General features: G+C 39.4%; 1 protein-coding gene across 2 annotated transcripts in view; it reads right to left on the reverse strand.

The window, feature by feature from the left end:
- HOOK3 (hook microtubule tethering protein 3) overlaps positions 1-20,186 on the reverse strand; it is an 86,730-nt gene extending 66,544 nt beyond the window's left edge. The window contains exons 1-5 of one of the 2 annotated variants that reach the window (XM_019742063.2): positions 19,881-20,175; positions 14,374-14,459; positions 6,721-6,793; positions 4,368-4,418; positions 2,706-2,838 (exon numbers count right to left, since the gene is read on the reverse strand). In XM_019742063.2, coding sequence (XP_019597622.1) covers positions 2,706-2,838; positions 4,368-4,418; positions 6,721-6,793; positions 14,374-14,459; positions 19,881-19,937 — 400 coding nt within the window. In that variant the 5' untranslated portion in view covers positions 19,938-20,175. Of the gene's footprint in view, positions 1-2,705; positions 2,839-4,367; positions 4,419-6,720; positions 6,794-14,373; positions 14,460-19,880 lie in introns of both variants that reach the window. The other variant, XM_019742062.2, reaches the window with a different exon arrangement.
- Positions 20,187-20,308: the final 122 nt, after the last annotated feature.

A 20,308-nucleotide genomic window follows, 5' to 3' on the forward strand; every position in this document is an offset into this window, starting at 1 on the left:
GTTCTGGTAGTGCCTAGTAGAGTACCAGGCAGAAGAGAGACATTCAGTAAACATTATAAGTAAGGAACACAGACAATTTCATTTACTCCTCATAACTATTTTGCACCCTCATTTTGTAGATGAGGAAACAGGCTGAGTATCTTGTCCAATGTTGGTCAGGTAGTAAGTAAATAGCAGCGCCACTTTAGCAAGCCTTACATATCATAAATGTGCGGTGACAGGTAATTCTTAACAATTCAGCAATTCATTTAATTCTTAGCTCTCAACTGTGTTCCTGAGAGCAGAGAATGCCCTATGGCTAAATGAGATGTTAAAATCCTGTTTTAAAGTTTTCATCATTTACATATAATTTCAGGGGAAAAACTGAATCTAGGTTTTATATAGAACACTTGGTCTGTATAAGATGTTCTATGAATATTGTGATTGTCTTCTTCTCCATAGGAATATGAATGTAGGTAACATCCTTGTCGTTTCCTACTCCTACCCTCTAATAAATATGATTAGCCAAATCTTAATACCATGTATCCTCGAAAATAAGACCTACCCCAAAAATAAGCTCCAATTAAGATCGTCAGCAGACGGACGTATTTAGTATGTTATGACAATGTTCCAGAAGATGATGACATGACTGTATTTGAATAAGTGATTATTGTACATGAAAAAATAAGACATCCCCTGAAAATACACCCTAATGTGTCTTTTGGAGCAAAAATTAATATAAGACTCGGTCTTATTTTTGGGGAAACATGGTAGCTATACACTTCCAAGGACCCTTATGTACTAAGGATACTCCCAAGAGGTGATGAATCTCCTAACAGAATAAATACATAAGAAGCTATTATCTGAATTCAATGAACTACATTAAATACTTTTTCAGCCATCTTTTAAAATCAAAGCATCTAGTTAGAGATTTAATGTGTCTTGAATCTTCTTATTAATACCAATCTTAAAATCTTTGACAACAAACTTGTTAGACACTTCAGTAATACACACACACACAAAAAAAATCACAAATGTAGAAAATTCTCTATTTTAATTCTTGAGTTAAACTGAATAAACAAGCTAAAATTTACTGTAAGAGTATGGCGTGTTAAAGTCTAAAAGGAATGGGGATACAGAGAAATAAATATATTGTCAGAAAAAATTCCTGAATCAGAGATCAATAAAACTAGTCATAGCTTTAAGAAAAACAATGTTGATTGTTATTAAACTTATATCTAGAACACCAAAAAAGTACTGACAGCAAGATAAAAATCTGTTTTGCATTACCAAAGGTAGGATAGGAGAAAAAAGAAAAATAATTTGGGACTTAAAACAAAATCCATCTTCTGGGCCGGCCCGGTGGCTCAGGTGGTTGGAGCACCACGCTCCTAACACTGAGGTTGCAGGTTCGATTCCCACATGGGCCAGTGAGCAGCGCCTTCTATAGCTAAGATTGTGAACAACAGCTCTCCCTGGATCTGGGCTGCCGTGAGCAGCTGAAACTTGGTGTGAGCTGCCATGGGCTGTCACAGGCTGCTGTGGGCTACCATGTGCTGCCAGGAGCGCCAGTGGCCAACGTGAGTGGGCGGCAGCCAGCGTGAGTGGCCCTCAGCCAGCATGAACAGCCATGGGCTGCCATGTGCTACCGTGAGCTGCCAACGGACGACCAGCGACGAACAGCCTCAGCTGCGGGGGAAGCGCAAGGCTCATACTACCAGCATGGGCCAGGGAGCTGTGTCCTACACAACCAGACTGAGAAACAACGGCTTGAACCAGAGTGGTGGGAAGCGGAATAGGGAGAAAAAGCCATCTTCTTCAAGGGTCATGTAAATAGCGGTAAAATACTTTGTTGTCAACATTTAGAATAGTCGCTATCTACCTTTCTCCTGTTTCATCTCCCTTTATCCTCCTCGCTATTCTCCAATTAAGTTTTTTAATCCTTCAAAGGTAACCTAGGTCTTTCTGACATTCCGCTTCCACTATTCAGATTACTCTTAACCTATTACTCTCCATATCTTTGTGTAAATAACTTCCCTAACCCGAGACTGTCCCCCATCACACTTTCCCTTCACAGCACTCACCACTACTCAGATGATATAGTTCTGTGTGGCATTATTTATTGCCATCCCCCTCCACTCAACTACAAGTTCCATGAGGGCAGATACCATGCCTGTTTAGTCTGACACTGTGTTCCTAACCCGAGCATAATGCATGAGTTCAGTAAATATTTGTAAAATAAATCCTTTGTACTTATAATCTAAAACATCCAATTTTAAGTTCCCAGAGCTGATTTGACCCAGTGTATTACATAATCATTACTGGTACTAATTATTAATTAATTTAGCTGGACTTTGTCCAATTAATAAATTTTATCACAATGTAGTTAAAAATAATCTACTCAAAGAATTACGTAGTCTTGCAAAAAGGGAAAGAATGTCATCACAATCAAATTTATTCTAACTTGCAAAACTTTTAAAGCTTGACAACAAATTAGTAGCAAAACGAGAGAAAAACGGCATTCTTTGAGGGTGGCCTTAAAAAGATGTTATTGTTTGTACTGGCGATTTAGAAATAAAATATACAACATATGTTACTTTTATACATATTACATATTACTAAATATTTATTTATAAACAAAATACACGTTTATACGTTACTAAACATTTTATATATATTACTTTTCTTACTATTTTAAATGCATACACTAACGTCAAATAAATTACCTTGCTTCTGTTCACAGTTCACAGCACAGCCTAAAATGAGCTGAAGCATCCTTCCCAGCTCTGCAGCATCAGAATGCTCCCCGATAAGGTTCACATCAGGAAGGACAAAATCATTAATTTGCTGTCCTAAAATCTGAACAGAGATAAAACAATTAGCATTGTGTTTATATTTATATGACCAAATAAAGTATCTAACTGATAAAAGTGTCAGCAACAGAAATTCACTGTTAAGGAAAGGGCGGCCATGTCAATCTCACTCCCAATTTCTATTTCTGTACACTGAGCAAAGAAACTAGGTACTATTGATCCCTTCACCATCCCAGAAAGACTGGATGTGTACTCTCTGAAGAAGTAGAGCCAGAGAGGTTCTGAACAAGGGGTCACCAGAAAGAGCAGAGATTAATTAAACACAGGGTCATGCCCCCAACAGTAAGATTGTTCCTAGCCACCTTCACTCCATTTGACTCCAAAATGCTGACAGCAAGATACGTGTATCAGGAAGGAGAATGGAAGATTCTTTTATGGGGAAGCTGAGTGGCCCCAAATGAAATGACTTGTATGCAGACAATGGGTATGTCTCTGTCTAATAACCCTACAGTGAAAAATGAAGATCCTAAAAGTACAGAAGCAGAATGAATGTGGCTATAGTGCTATGGGTTAGGGCACAACGTGTAAGAGGTTAGAGGGGCCATGCCTTACCTGGTATCTCACGATAAGAAGTGAGGATTTGATTCTCAATGCGATAGGAAACCATGGGAGACTTTGAGGAGAGAGTGACATAATCAAATTTATACTTTTAAAAATCATCCTGGCTTTAGAGTGGGGAACAGAGTAGAGAGTGGCAAGAATGAAAAAGGGTCATCAACTAGACTACTCTAGTAATCCAAGCAAGAACTAATGATGGCTTGGTATACGTGGGTGGCGGTAGACATGGAGCAAGTTATATTTTGGAGGTTTAACTATTACGTCTTGCTCATGATATTAAAAGAAAGGACCACAGGATGATCTGTAGGTTTGGGGCTTGAGCAATAAGTAAGTAGGGTGGATGGTAGGGTCACTTACTGAGATGGTGAAGATAGAGGATATAAGTATAGATGGAAGTATAAATGCAGGTAAACTTGTGGAGAAACAACTAGTAAGGAAATAACATAGGTTCCTAGGCGGTGTTGTGTCGATTTGGTACCTATGATCGTGAAATTTAAAGTACAACTAGTTTCACTGCCTGATCTCTTTTCCCCAGTGATGTCTTCATTGTTCTCATGCACACTCAAGAGGATAAACTGAGTTAATTAAGGGATGGGGTGGGGTGGGGTCTGCTAAGAAATAAAATGGAAGTAGGCAAGGGAGTTGATTATAATAATGCATAGACTCTAAACTAACTTCACAAGTAAAGTAAGAGAGAACTAATAGATAACAGAAAGTAAAATTTTATATAAATTAGTATTTATCTATAAACTATCCATTTACAGTGAAACAGATATTTATCTAGTAACCATCTAAAGATGGTTGTTTAAACCAATATCCTAGAAACTATACAATGGAATACAAACTGATTATTAATTTTGAGGTAATTTTTCCTTTACTTGGAACAACTGTAAAACATTATAAAATTAAACTCTCCTATAGTAATACTTCCAAGCAGAATGACAAAAAAGTCCTTACCTCATGATTATAATCCAGGATTCCTTTTAAAATTTTCTTTAAATTGCTTATCTGTTTAAAGAGAGAAAACAACTGGGTAAAAGGCAAACACAGATGAAAATATAGTTTAACATAAAACATTTCTAAATCAACTAATCATTTTATTATAGTTAATCATAAACTAAATATAAAAAATAAATGCAACAGCATATTTGAATTACCTTCATCAAAAAAGTACTTTCAATGGCTTAATTTAGGGATCTAAGATATTTATATAACAAATTAAGTTCCCAATTATGTTAAATTTTAAATGTTATGACCGGGGCCAGCCCGGTGGCTCAGGCGGTTAGAGCTCCGTGCTCCTAACTCCGAAGGCTGCCGGTTCGATTCCCACATGGGCCAGTGGGCTCTCAACCACAAGGTTGCCAGTTCAATTCCTCGAGTCCCAAAAGGGATGGTGGGCTCTGACCCCTGCAACTAAGATTGAACTCGGCACCTTGAGCTGAGCTGCCTCCTGGATGGCTCAGTTGTTGGTTGGAGCGCGGGCTCTCAACCACAAGGTTGCCAGTTCAATTCCTCGACTCCCGCAAGGGATGGTGGGCAGCGCCCCCTGCAACTAAAAAATTGAACACGGAACCTTGAGCTGAGCTGCCGCTGAGCTCCTGGATGGCTCAGTTGGTTGGAGCATGTCCTCTCAACCACAAGGATGCCGGTTCGGCTCCCGCAAGGGATGGTGGGCTGTGCCCGCTGCAACTAGAAAACGGCAACTGGACCTGGAGCTGAGCTGCGCCCTCCACAACTAAGACTGAAAGGACAACAACTTGAAGCTGAACAGAACCCTCCACAACTAAGATTGAAAGGACAACAATTTGACTTGGAAAAAAAGTCCTGAAGTACACACTGTTCCCCAATAAAGTCCTGTTCCCCTTCCCCAATAAAAATAAATAAACAAATAAAAAAAAAATGTTACGACCACTGACAAACATTGGAGGGTAACTGGATAAGATTTAACAGTAAGATTAAATTATGCAGTTTTTCTGCAGGTAAAGAAAAATATGTACCACCCTAAATGAAGACTTGAGTTCAGTGCTATTTTCCCCAGAAAAGTGGAGTTGCGTCTTACATAGAGGTTAATTCCTAAGGTTAAAAGATTAAGCAAAAATTATAGTCAAAATTACCCTTGGAAATCTCTTAAAATAATCTATAAAGTATGTCTCCAAATTCCTCCACTGGCAGAAAAGACTGCTGTTTCTTCAGTTGAGCACTAAAGTAAATATTTACCTAGGAGCCCATAAAGTTAAAAAAACAAAAACAAAAAACCTATTATATCTCAAAATGTTAGTATAACCCTCAGCATTGTAATATACTTGTGCTAGAAGAAGAATCCTAGAAACATGCAGGATGAGGGACCACCCTATAGATGTCTTCCCACACTCACTCAAGAGAACAGGTCACTGGCTATATGTTACCTGGATGAAATGACAGGTAGAAGCACCTGTACTACTTACTATTAAACCATTTTTTTCCTTTCTTTTTGACCCAAATCATATGGTTGCATTTGTGTTAAGTTAAATGTGTATATACTATGATTCTGTTGATCATCGACCTAGCTGTACCTAGCAAATGTTAGCAATTGAAAATGTCCTAGGACAGAAGACAGTAGAAGTGGCTACCAAATAAAAGAAGCTGAATCATAGCAGTGCGATCCAATGATTAATCAAAGATGTATTTTCAAAAAAGAAAATAAACCGAAAACTTTATTTAAAAATATCTCATAAACTAATATGTTTATACTTCTAGAAAAATTTGAAGACATGGACAATATACTTTATTTCCTTTATTCTAGTATATTCATTTATTTATATTTTAACATTTTAAATTAGAATGTTTTAAAAATCAATGTATTCACTTAAAATGGTAGTTTATTTCCAAATAGTTTCTCATTATTAATAACAACACTAGCAACTATTGCTATTGCACTATCCTAAGTACGTTACACACATACATTAATTCATTTATGGTGGCTCCTATTACAATCCTTGTTTCACAAAGGGGAAATCGAGGCACAGAATGGCTAAGAGACTTTCCCACAGACAGTAAATGGCAGAGTTGTGATATGACACAGGCACTCTGGCGTTAGAGTCCATGCCCTCAGTCACTGTGCTTTACTAATTTACGTTATATCTTGGTGAGCAATTTCAGGATACCTACAATCTTTAATTCCAGGTTATTTCACTAAAGACTACTTACATTTCTAAAGCTCACTAGATACATCTGACCAAAAATCAACACGTATCATATACACACAAGTATATGTGAGTATACATATACACACATATTTTTATTTACAGATGGAAAAATAAAAAGAAAGTACCTTTAACCTCCAATTATCTCCCACTTCAGTTTTGATTCTGTTTAGCCAATTTTCATCAAAATATGCAGGATCTCTACAAATAAGAAAAGCTAACATATTAAGATCAGGTAGCTATCAAGCAAAAAACAAAAATAAAGAACACTGAAACCCATCCCGTATCATCACTAACTGCAACATAAAAATGTACTTGCCACATATTAGCCACTAAATAGTACATAAGACCAGACGCAATTATAAATTTCTCTAAAATCAACTAGACTGTTATCAGCTCATTAAGAAACATTTATATTTTATCAAAAAACAAACTAAAAGGTGAAAAATAGTAACAGTTAATGTATTTTAAAAACAAATTATGGATAAATACACTAACTTGGAATTAACATGACTTGTAGATACCACACTAATATCTAAAAACAGTCAAAATCAATGACAATTTTAAATAGACAGAAGAAATATATTATGAAAGTTAGTATAAACTTTTCAGTTAATATTTCAATGATCTCCATTATTTAGTACTTCAAAGGTCACAAATATTAATCCTAAAATTTCAATTTGTTTAAATAACATAAACTGAAAACCTATTTTCTTAGATATAATACTAGGCATTAGACAAAGCTGGATACCGTTTCTGTTTGCAAAATGGTTAAATACTAAGATAAGATAACATTGGTGTGGACAAACTGAAATAAGGATAGAACCTGAATATATTTATGGTTACTTTTCTTATGAAAACCTCCCAAACACTAGAAAAGAAAAAAAAACTTTAGCCCAACATGATCCTCATTTAAAGGTTTTGAAAACGATGCTCTAAGAAATGATTTGCTCACGACCATCGATTGAATACCTATGTCTCTCTGTTCTCATGCACTGCTGTACTGCCCAATACCTCATGTTTGACACATCACAGATTCTCCATAAATATCTGTGGACTGAAATAGTTTGGAAAGTGACAGCACATTAATTTAGGAAGATTGCAATCTACTACTTGGGCAGAACATAGCAAGAATAGTAGTCTACAGCCTTCTTATATTCGGTGTGACTTTTCCTAGTAATAAACTTTGACTCACTATGCAGGTATCTAGTCATAACTATGCTTTGATAAATAGTTACAATTTCAGCAATGTTTTCTAGGTAGCCCTTAATTGATGCTCTCAGACTAGGATCAAACGATGTAAAAGTAATTTTCTCCAAAATCTCAATAGATTGTAGTTCTGCATAGATATGTAAATAACAAACTGATAATCTTACTGGGAGTGTTCTTCATGAGTAAGAGGCTAAAGATAGCTTACTATGTCCTGACAACTGCTTAAAAAAAAAAAAACAACCCACAAAACTTACAAAACCATTTCCTTAGATTTTTTTCCAGTAACGTCACATTTGGCTGTAACTTATGTACCAGTCATAGCTTAAGCTAAAGGAAAAGCCCATTCATTTAATCCTTAATATAATTTCAGAAATATAGTCAGTTGCCTTCATAGAAACCAAAAAATTAAATTTTATTTTCACTGCTGAAAATTATTTAAACACTGCAGTATTCTTATTAACTTCCCTCAAATTAAGGTGAGGTCCAAACACTGTTTTTGATTCCATTTCTTAATATGACATTTTTATTAGCAAACCTTTGTATTTTTATAGATATGTTGTTTCTTAGGTCTATTTTCTAATGATCTTTTAATTATCTAAAAAAGTATTTTGGTTCCCTGCCATTAAACATTTAATGAAGAGTTAGTTACACTCAAGGGAAATGAAGGCATTACGTCCACACAAAGATTTGTACACTGATGTTCATAGCAGCTTTATTTGTAATAGTTCAAAACTAAAATAACCCAGATGTTCATCAGTAGATGAACAGATGAATAGGCTGTGCAAAAGCCATACAATGGAATATGTATAAACTATAGGGGCAACAACATGAACGAGTATCAGAATAATTGTGCTGCATGAAAGAAGCCACACCCTTTCCCTCAAAAAAGAAAACATACTGTGTGAGTCCATTTATATAAATTTCTAGAAAATACAAATTAATCTGTAGTGACAGAAAGCAAATCAGTTGCCTGGAGATGGGAAAGGGGTGGCAGAAAGGAGGGATTAGGGAAACTTTTTGAAGTAACTGATATGCTCATTACCTTGACTGTGGTGATAAATCTCATGGGCATCTACACAGGTAAAAATTTATCAAATTCTATACTTTAAAAATGTGCAATTTACTATATGTCAATTTCATCCCAACAAAGCTGTGGGGGATAAAAGGAGGGTGGGAAGCACTAAAAAGAAATGAGCTATCAAGCCACAAAAAGACATGGAAGAATCTTAAACGCAATATTGCTAAGTGACAGATGCTGACAAGGAGAAAATTCCGGGGTGTCCTAAATTAAGGAAGGCTGGAGAGTGGAAGGAAGAGACAAAAAGGGGTTAATCGGTTGACAACTGCAGTGCAAAACCAACAATAGACGGCTCACACTCCCTAGGGTAGGATGGAATTATTAAATTAACTTCCAGGTAGCTATTTCTAAAAAGAGAGAATAGCCAGGGTGGAACCCAGAATCCCAGAACCCCAGGAGCCTCCACTTCTTGTTTACACATGAGCTGTACACCTATCCCAGAAAAAGTCTGCTTCACCTCTCATCCCCTTTGTCTATAGCTAACGTAGATTCTTTCTGAATGGCTTACCTCTTTCTCTTCTCTACTTGATGTATAAAAATGTTTACAAAACTCTGGGACAAGGGGCTTGTCCTTTCTACCTAGCCATGCTGCTGGTGGTTTAGACTCCATGATGCCCCAAGACCAGTCTCCTTTTTTTTTGCTAGCAATGATCTAATAAACGCTTTCTTTTAAAAGGACTTTCAGGGTGGCCGGATGGCTCAGTTGGTTAGAGCGCGCGAGTTCTGAACAACAGGGTTGTTGGTTCAATTCCCACATGGGCCAGTGAGTTGCATCCTCCACAACTAGATTGAAGGACAACAACTTGGAGCTGATGGGACCTGGAGAAACACACTGTTCCCCAATATTCCCCAATAAAATCTTAAAAAAGTAAAAAAATAAAAATAAAAAGACTTTCAGATGGGGAAGTTAAAATGTTTAACAAAGCCAATTTGAAAAGGGCTACATATGCTGTATGATTCCAACTATATAACATTCTGGAAAAGGCAAAGCTTTGCAAACAGTAAAAGGATCAGTGATTGCCAGGAGTTGGAGGGAGGGAGGGATGACCAGGTAGAGCAAAGGGGATTTTTAGGGTAGTAAAACTATTCTGTATAATATTATAATGGTGATACACGTCATTATATATTTGTCAGAACCCATGAAATGTCAAACAGAGTAAACTCTAAATTTGGGGCTTTGGGTAATAATAATGTTTTAATATAGGTTCATCAATCGTAACAAATGTATCACTCTGGTGTGGGATGCTGATAGTGGAGAACGCTATCAGCAGGGAATATATGGGAACTGTATACTTTTTGCTCTACTTTTTAAAACTTTTTATTGTAATAACATATATATAACAAAATTCATCATTTAAACCATTTCTAAGTGTACAATTCAGTGGCATTAAGTACATTCATTCACATTGTTGTGAAGCCATCACCACTATTCACCTCCAGAACTTTTTCATCACTCCATACTGAAATTCTTTTCTACCCAATTTTGCTGTGAAACTAACACTGCTCTAAAAAACAGTCTATTAATTTAAAAAAAAAAGGTGGGAGAACATGAACAGAAAGAAACAACAGCAACAAAATTTGGAAAGGTGGAAAGCAGATGAACATAAAATAACTTAAAAGCCTAGAGAGAAAAATAAATTATACTAACAATAAGCTTACTTAGATCCGTTCACATTTGATAAAATGTCTACTAAAACTACAAAAAGACACAGTTTTTTTTCACTTGTCAACTCAGACAAAATGAAAAGACTTGCTATTTCCAGTAAAACTCTCTTCCGGCACCCATACTCTACTGGCTTTCCTCATACCTCTCCAGTCCTTCTGCTAGGTGATGTCTTAACCAACAAATGGCAAAGTCCTTCCTTCAAGGCTCAGGCATCTTTTTCATCTTATCCTATACTCTTCCTTAAGTGACTTAATCCACACTTAGGGCTTCAATTAAATACCCAAACTGATATTTCCAGTTTAGACTCCTCTCCTGAACTCTCGACCTGTGTGGTCAACTGCTAACTTGGCATTTTCTCTTATGTCTCAATACCACTCACATTCAATGTCTCCCTAACCCAACGCATAACACACCCAGCACTCCTCCACAGCAGATCATCTTTCAGTGTCCCCACATTGGTGATTTGCACCCTCTTCTAAGTGTATTTGCTTTAGAAACTTAAAAGTCAATTTCGATACCTCCCTTTTTCTAACTACCCTATATCAATCCTCCAAATTTGATTTTCTATGCCATTTTGAGTCCATCCACTTAAGTTTCATCTCCTTTGCCACCTCCGAGCCCAACGTATCATCATTTCCCTTCTCAGTTACTACAAATTTCTTTCCAATTGATCATCCCTCGTCATTAGGTTCTTTTCCAGTTCATTTTATACCTGCAGCCAGAATATTTTCAAAACGTAAATTTGACCATGTTAACTCCCTCTCTTCCCCTCTGAAAACCCTTCAATTGTTTTCCATAGCACTTGGAATGACAACACAAAGCCCTACATGGTCTGGCTCCATCTACCTTTCAATCATTTTGTACCATGCTCCCCGTCTCCGCTTTAGCCACTCAAACCCTCTTTCTTTCTATGGTAGTGTTCACCATATTCCAACAGCCTATAATGGGCTCTGCATATGCTCTTCCCTCTCCTGAGAAATCTGTTACCAATCATCTTTCAGATTTAATCTGTATTTACTCAGGTAAAATGTTCATGACTTCCTTGACTAAGTTAAAAATGCCACTTACAAACTTTCATAATATTGTGTACTTCTATGCTGCAGAACTTGTTACAGTAGCAAGTTTGTTTTGTGGTTATTTAAATTTTGTTTTTCCCCAGGTTAAAACCTGAAGGCAATTACCCTGTGGGTTGTGGCTTATCCTTGAATCACCAGTACTAGAAACAAAGTAGCCATTCACAAAATATCAAATACAAAAGAGGAATTGAACTTCCCTGAAGTTGTATATATTATAAAATTATTTAAAATAGATGATATACGACAATATGAGTGAATCTCAGAGACATTATGTTGAGTGAAAGACATCAGCCACAAAAGAGTACGTACTGTATGATTCTATTTATAAGATGTTGAAGAACAGGAAAAACACATTAATGTTGTAGAAGTGAGAATCATCTTTAGAGCAAGGGGTATTGACTAGGGAGGGGCATAAAAGGAACCATCTCAGGGCTGGAAATGTTATATATTTCAATCTGGGAAGTGTTACATGGATGTGTGTATACACACATACACACATACAACATACACATACATACAAACACACATAAATTCATCACTTTTCTTCACATGCTTGTCTGTATGTGTTATACACCTCAAAAAAAGGAAGAAAAGAAGTTATTTGGGGGGGGGAAGGTAAAAATCTAAGTACTGATGAGAAATATGCCCATAAGAGTTTGGTAAATTAAAATAACCATTCCGCAGAACATAATGTATGATCTTGATTTTGGTAAAAATAATACATTCTTTCTTCTGGTTTCTGAAAGTGAGAGAAATCCTACCCAAACTAACTTAAGCAAAAAATTCATTTCCTGACACATACCTGGAGAGCTCTCTTAGCTAGGCCCACGTGCCCACAAACAATTTTTATGAAGAACTTCAGTGAAACTCTTTAGACCATTCAAAGGCTAAAAACTATTAAGGCACCACTCAGACGTGACCATGAAAATCACAAGATCACTCTGGTCAGGTTTCAAATGAACCTTTTTGAGCTCCGTCAAAAAGTCTGTGTGCATATACCGTGTTTCCCTGAAAATAAGACCTAACTGGAAAATAAGCCCTAGCATGATTTTTCAGAATGACATTCCCTGAACATAAGCCCTGATGCATCTTTTGGAGCAAAACTTAATATAAGACCCGGTCTTATTTTCGGGGAAACACAGTGTGTGTGTGTGTGTGTGTGTGTGTGTGTGTATTTGGAGAGATGTGCCATGTAAGTTACAGAAGAAAGCGGTAACAAGCTATACTGTTCAGCATGGGTCCCCAATTCTAAAGGCACACAGATTCTCTGAAATATAGGCATATGAGCTAGTTCTCAGATAGGCAACTGTATACAGCTCACTTCAAGGTGAGCAACAGCAAGAATTCATTTAATGATAATATCGATTTTCAACAGAACTGCAAGAAATCCCAGCTAGCCAACTATATGTAACTCTTTTAGCATCAACAGGTTGACAAGTGCTCAGGGCTTTAAAAGACAAAAGTATCCCCCAAATCGTGTCAGAAGCTAATCCTTTACCTGAAAAATTCCTAAGTCAAAAGTTGAAGACAGGGCTGGCCTGGTGGCTCAGGTGGATGGAGCACCGTGCTCCTAACACCAAGGTCTCCGGTTCGATTCCCACATGGGCCAGTGAGCTGCACCCTCTACAGCTAAGATTATGAACAACGGCTCTCCCTGGAACTGGGCTGCCGTGGGCTGCCGTGAGCAGCCGGAACTCGGTGTGAGCTGCCGTGGGCTGCCGCAGGCTGCTGTGGACTACCGTGTGCTGCCTGGAGCGGCCGGTGGCCAGCGTGAGTGGCCGGGAGCCAGCGTGAGAGGGCCGCAAGCCGGAGAGAGCTGCCACGAGCTGCTGTGAGCGGCCGACTGAAGCCGGAGGGAGCACAAGTCTCACGATACCAGCATTGGTCAGGGAGCTGTGTCCTACACAACTAGACTGAGAAAAACAATGGCTTGAACCGGAGGGCAGGGAGGGAGGCGGAAAAAAGAAAAAAAAGGTGAAGACAGCCATACTATTATATGTTCAAAGTACTTAGAAGGAAAGAATTAGGTATGTTTTATATCTCCCAAACAAATATTTAATTCCCTTAATCATTCAGTAAATATGTGCACCCATGATTCAGACTGAACCATGAAAACCAGGTGATCTACAAAAAAAAGCCATTTTTCAAACACTGGGCATTGCCCTAAGTGCTAGGACACAACAATGAACAAAACAAGTACCCTGCCTCCTCTATGTGGAGCTGACATTGCGTGTGTGGGGGGGGTGGGGGTTGGCGGCAGACAACAAATATACAAGTAAATATACAATATATCAGATGGTGTTAACATACTTTGGAGAAGAACACAAACGGTTAAAAGGGATACAGAGCACAGAGGAATGATTGGCGCTTATTTTATATGGGTGCTTATTTTATATGGGTGGTCAGGAAAGGCCTCACTGTTATATTCTAGCATTATTACCAGGAATAATCCTCCTAGATTCTACAATGGCAAAATCTGGTCACTAACATGAATATTTCTGCCAAACTTATGCTGAAAAACACAAGGACAAACAATTCTGTTAAAACCACGGGAGGATTATAACGATTACAACCCTAATTAAACTTGCAGCCCAGCTCATCTGCACCTGAACAAGCACATGGAGCTGACAGTACGTATTTTACATGCAACACACGTTTCCTGTAAGCACTTTATTTTTTCTCCATGTTTTCAGCGTAGTAAATAACCATGTATAGAAACATACAAAAAGATAAAGCAATTTATTCTTACATTTTTTGAAGAACCTGGGCCATCACAACCCCATTCGTTAAATCTTCCACGGTCTGGCATGGTGCGTCTACATTAAATGTCTGGATCTGAAGCAGAAAAAAAGATTCTATGTTTATTAACTATACAGTTAGATTTCTTAGGCTTCTGTTCGTCAGTACCTCATCTTGGGAGTTGTAATAAACTTTAAAAAGCAGAAGAGTTGGAAATCTTTTCCCCTATGGGAAATTTCCCGCAGGTTATTATTGTAATTTTTTTCCTTTTGGCAAAAGAGAAATCATGGAGGACAATGGGTGACTTCCCAGCATCCATTCTCTTCACAGATGATCAAGCTAAGAAAGTCACGGTACCTTCATCCCCTCTACCAGTGGCAGACTCAGGGATGCACAGGGTAAAGACAATTTAGACCAAAGACATGCAAGGGGGTGCTTACTTGAACTTCTGGGAAACAAGAGCCAATCTCCTCTTGATGTGAATAAATATGTTGTTGCCTCAATTGCCACTAGCAGTCATCTTATGACCCAAGGGAATCCATCTTAGGATGAGGCCAAATGCAGTGGAATGCAGAAAAGAGCGATAGAAAAACTAAGTCCTTAAGCCAAAATTGAACCACTGAATTAGAAAACCTTGAAGCTTCCTGTTACGTGAGATAAATCTCTTGTTTAAGCCTGGCCACGTTGAGATTTCTCTTACTCAGAGCCAAAATATCTATACAGATGTAGAAGCTACACCATGGTTAGGTTAGATGGTTAGGTTAGACACTCAATTCATTTTTATTTTCAATGCCTTCTGAATTAGAACTATCCTTGTACTGGTCAACATGATGTGGCTGAGAAATAGTAGGAATTATTTCTGTGAGTAAGATAATACAGTTGGGCCAGCAATGATTATACCCAGCAGTGCAACCAGGACTTAGAAAGAAAGAAATCACTGGGGAATGACAGATGCAGGCCATGATCTCACAGTTTATAGGTTAGTAAAATGAAAGTATCATAGGAAATATAAACAGCAAGCACAAAGCTTAGAAGTGAGAGTGGGATGCAAAGCCAGGAATGAGAAGCAGCTTGGTATGGCTTGGGTGGGCAGTGAGAATTGGAGGAAGAGATGGAACAGGGAAAAGAGTCAAATGGTGAAAGATTGGGTTAAACAGAAGTATTACTGTGCAACCGTCAGAAGCCATGTTAGGACGAAGACCAGGGAGGAGTAAGCAGGACAGTGAGGCCATGAGATCTGCATTATATAAAGATCATACCGCTGCAGCATGAAGAAAGGAATGGTGGAAAAGGGGTAGGGATACATACCTATTTTAGTAGGTTTATGTATTAACATACGTAGATGAGGTCAAGCCAGGTAGTGACAATGGAAAAATATTGGGACTAATGCTCAGGTGACCATCTGTCTTCACAAACACTTTCATTGGTTGGGTTATGTATCCACAGGATATTTCAGGATAGCGGCACAATAAAATTTAAAGATAATGACACCTAACTGCATTAAGGCATGAAACTTAACCTAAAGGGTCATAACCTCTCTTTTAATTTCAACAAGCTATTAATACCTCCAAACCTCCACATCACCGTCCTCTGCAAAAGCATGAGAAGAGTAAAGCATGAGATCACATGGAATTAGTATCTGTAGAGCAGTGGTTCTCAACCAGGGGCAATTTTGCTCCCTATCAGACATTTTTGGTTGTTACAAGTAGGTGGGTCTACTGGCAGCTTAGTAAGTAGAGGTCAGGGATGCTACTATTAAACGTCCTACGATGCACGAGGCAGGGCCCACAACAAAGAATCATCCAGCACAAAATGTCAATAATGCTGAGGTTAGCAAACCCTGCTGCAGTGTGGGGGTTCTCCAAGTGTGGTCCCCAAGCCACTGACAACAGCATCATCACCTGGACACTCGTTAGAAATGCGGAATCTCAGGCCCTAGTTCAGATCTACTGAATTATAAGCTCTGAACAAGGGGCCTAGCATTCAGTGTCTCAACAAGCCCTCCAACAATGCTGATCAATACTAAGCATAAGAGCCACTTCTTCGTGTTAAATTATGCAATCAAAACACAGAAGTGAAGTTACTTGTCCAAAGTCACCCACAGTTACTATGAAACAAAAATCAGGATTTGAACCCAAGTGGTCTGATTTCAGAACTCTTAACTACCATGTTATACTGACCCTTAATTTAAAAAGAAAAAGACAATTAAAGCTTTAAAAAAATATGTGCTTTAACTTTTGTACATCTGATTGCTTTTCTTTATTCCTCCACTAGAGGACAAAAATTGTTGGTAGAATGGAGTTAGGCAGAGCAGAGAGAATGAAATGGGGAGGATACCATCATAAAAATTATACCCTCTCTAATTCTACACACTACTGTGCATTTTATAGGCTGCAAAATAAATAATATGAAAATTATAAGGATATGCTAATGTTTCAGGGTTTCCCAGAAGAAATGTACTGAGCCTATGCGATAATTCTTTTTTCACTTAGCTTCTTGTCATTAACTGGTAGCATTTCAGATTCTTTCTGGTTTTTGGTCTCTAAAACCTAGGGAAGAACAATCTTTCTATTTTTATGTACAGTTCAAGAAACTAGACTTGACAGGTATAATAGGCAGGGCAGATTTTTCTAACAGGTAAGAATATATTTTGGTTCAAACAGTGGGGAGAGGAGGTAGAATGGAAATTTTCAAGCACGTCCTGCTGAACTTGCTTGCTGCGGACACTTTGATTTGGAATTTTAGCTTAAGATGTTTTCCATCGGTAGGATGATACTTTGTCTTTTCATGAGCATTCCTCTTTGAACAAAAATTTGGAACATTTGGTTCTTGGGACGGTAAGCTCTGTGAAACAACAGCAATTTATCCAGCATTTGGGACGAGATGGTCTACAGAAATGAATTCTGTAGAGGTGACTAACAGTTATCCCTTTAAGTATCTGAGCTTTTATTATTTTTACCATTTGTAGTGGAAGAATTTCTAAAATGTACTATATACCTCTTACCTCAAACTAAATGCTATTTAGTGAAAACTTTTGAGATTCAGGATCATAATTATGATCTGCAATAACTGAACATGGAGGCTCTTGAAGTATCTAAGGCTGTCAGCTCAGAGGCTGAAATCACCCAGACTGAACTTTGAGTTCTTGCGTCTTCTGTTACGGAGAGCTGTCTGTATTTTGCTGAGTGCTGCAGTTACCCTCTAACCTGTTGTGTGCAAAGGAACCACACAACCAATTTGGCTAGAAATTTATGTAAAATAGAGAAATTATTCTAAATGGGTGTTTTTTCTTTGGAGTGTATTCTATACATTTTCCCCTTCCATTTGGTTTTGGAATTGTGTTCAGCATTAAACTGGCCTCCAGCTATGAGGAGAGCTACGAGACTGAATGTACATTTTCAGCTACCTCACTCATTTTCCACATAAACATTTATTGCTTTTTATAATGACAACTAAAAGAACAAACCCAGCATTTAAACTCAACTTTATTTTGAAATATTTCAATGTACAGCATTTTAAAATGTTTCCAAATCTTAGAATTGTACATCCTTGTGTGGACCCTCCTCTCTAGTTTTGTTCCTGATAATCTGTTATCTTCTCCAGAAATTTTCTTCGCTGAGCCTTCCAGTGACATTTCAAAAAGCCTTTAACACAATACCATATTCCTTGACTTCTCTCTAGAGCTGATAACCTGGATTATCCGTTTTGACATTTTACCAGATTCTAAATAGATGCTGTCATAGTGTATGTTTCTGTTCAAACTTCCCTCTGTGACTCTTGCTCAATATTTTTATTAGCATTTCTCACTCAACTGCACTACTATCATTTTGCAGACGGCTTCCAAATATATCCCTTTGTTCCCATGACTGGTCTTTCTCGACTTGAAACAATGTAGCCCTACTTCCTATTCAATTAGCTTCCTCATCTTTACCCTCCTGCCTCTTTTTCTAGCATTGAGGCACTACTTTGTACAGACTCAAAAAAGCACATCTTAAGATCCTCAATTTTCTGTTTACAACCTCTGCCAAACCTATTCCTTCCACAGTATCAAAGAATGTGGTAATTCTTTCCTTTATCTCTTTCTCCCTAGTCAAACCTTGGCCACATTGTGAAGCTTATCAGTTTTTTCTCTCCTCTAAAAAACAGCAGTGAAACTCATCTCCCCTCCTGAAGTTGGAACCCATTCCAGTAGTAAACTGTATGTTAAAATTATTGCAAACAATCTGAAATCCCAAGAATGGCCTAATGCAAAAGTTAATGAATATTATCAAGCTCTACCATTGTACGTATACTGTTTCAGAAGGCATAATTTAATTAGTGACATTAGCCAAATTATGAAAACCTCAGACTATTTCATTCCATTTGTTACAACCCACCTACGGCAATGCTTCTCTTAGCTTTACCACCATCCAATGCCCCCACACAGGAGAGTGACGTCTACACTCCAGGGACCTGAACTTGTGTGTTCCATGAACTTTGACATTTGTATTTTACCTCTACAATATTACAAATGCGTAGTCACCTCCATAAAAATGCTAGTGTTTTGGTCCAGAAATAATATTTAACATTTTTAGCAATGAATACAAACAACGCTCCCGAAAGAAGCACTAAGGTTTATCCCGTGGCTCTGAAGACCTACCTCTACACACACACACACACACACACACACACCAGGAACTGACACCACAGTTTGAGAAACACACAAGCATGGATTTTAGGTCCAGCTCTTCAAGAGGCTGCCAAAGGCACGATTGCTGGCATGAGAATCGAACACATATTTACTTTAATACGTGAGAATTTTAATAAGCGTTTACTAATTTAAATTTAGAATCCCACAACGTTGCCCCTGAAATGTCGAGTTCCATTACTGATTCCCAAATACCTTCTAGATTTGTTTTTATCTTTACTACCTTTAACAACCATACCGCTTGCTTTCCAGACACTAAAGTGCATCTCGCATTTTAAATACTGTATCTGGGTGCCTTTTCGTATTTTTCGCCCCCTCCCTTAAAAGCACTTCTTTTCCAGTGGGCCGGCTCACCCCTACAGAGGCTGCGCTCCATCCTCCTGAACGTTACAACAAAGGCGAGGAGCGTGGTAACCAGGGGTCCCCGAGTGCCTCTATCGGCTGCCCCGGGCGCCGAGAGAAGCAACGCTTCGGTGTCCCTGGGAGCGTGAGAGTGAAGCGCCAGCGCCTCATCAGCTGTAAATAACAACCCTAATTATAGTGCCGCCTGCACCCCATCATTAGCCTCCACCTGGCCAACACCTAAGCCCGGCAAGTCTCCCTCGGACCTTGGGCCGAACCTCCCGCGCGCGGCCACTCCCCGCCGACCCCCGCCCGGCCGCGGGTGTAGACGCGGCCCGCACCGGCGTCCCCCGGCTCCGCCCGCCCCAGGGCCCGGATGTGACGGCACCGCTGCCCTCAGCGCTCGCCCCCCGCAACCAGCATGGGGGGATCCCGGAAAGGCGGCCTGGGGGAGGGGGTCTTCCCCCGACCCGCCCGTCATCACATACCCAAGTGAGAAGGCTCTCGCACAGTTCCACCCGTTCCGCCGACTCTACGTGGAACATCTTCCCCTGCTGGGGCTTGGCAGCGCCTCCCCACCTCGCCAAAAACCGCTGCCGCTCGGGCTGGGGCCGCGTCGAAGGGTCCGAGCAGCCGATCTGGCCTCTGGCCCACCTCGTCCTCGGGCCCAGGCCCCCGGCTCTCGTTCTGCGCTGGCAGCGGCTCCCGCACCGTCACCCCCTGCGCCCCTCCTTCTCCTTTCACTCGGGACGCGCGCCTCGCGCGCGCGCCCCCGGCCACGCCCGCAGCCCCGCGTCCCCGCCCCCAGCCCTGACCAGAGCGGCGGCCGACGGGCCACTGCGCGCAGTCGCGCTCCGGCCGGCCCGCCTCCCCGCTGCGCGCGCCCGGACGCCAGCCCCTGCGTGTCTCGGCGCGC

This window comes from Rhinolophus sinicus, linkage group LG04 (assembly GCF_036562045.2).
Source record: "Rhinolophus sinicus isolate RSC01 linkage group LG04, ASM3656204v1, whole genome shotgun sequence".
In the NCBI taxonomy this organism is placed as follows: domain Eukaryota; kingdom Metazoa; phylum Chordata; class Mammalia; order Chiroptera; family Rhinolophidae; genus Rhinolophus; species Rhinolophus sinicus.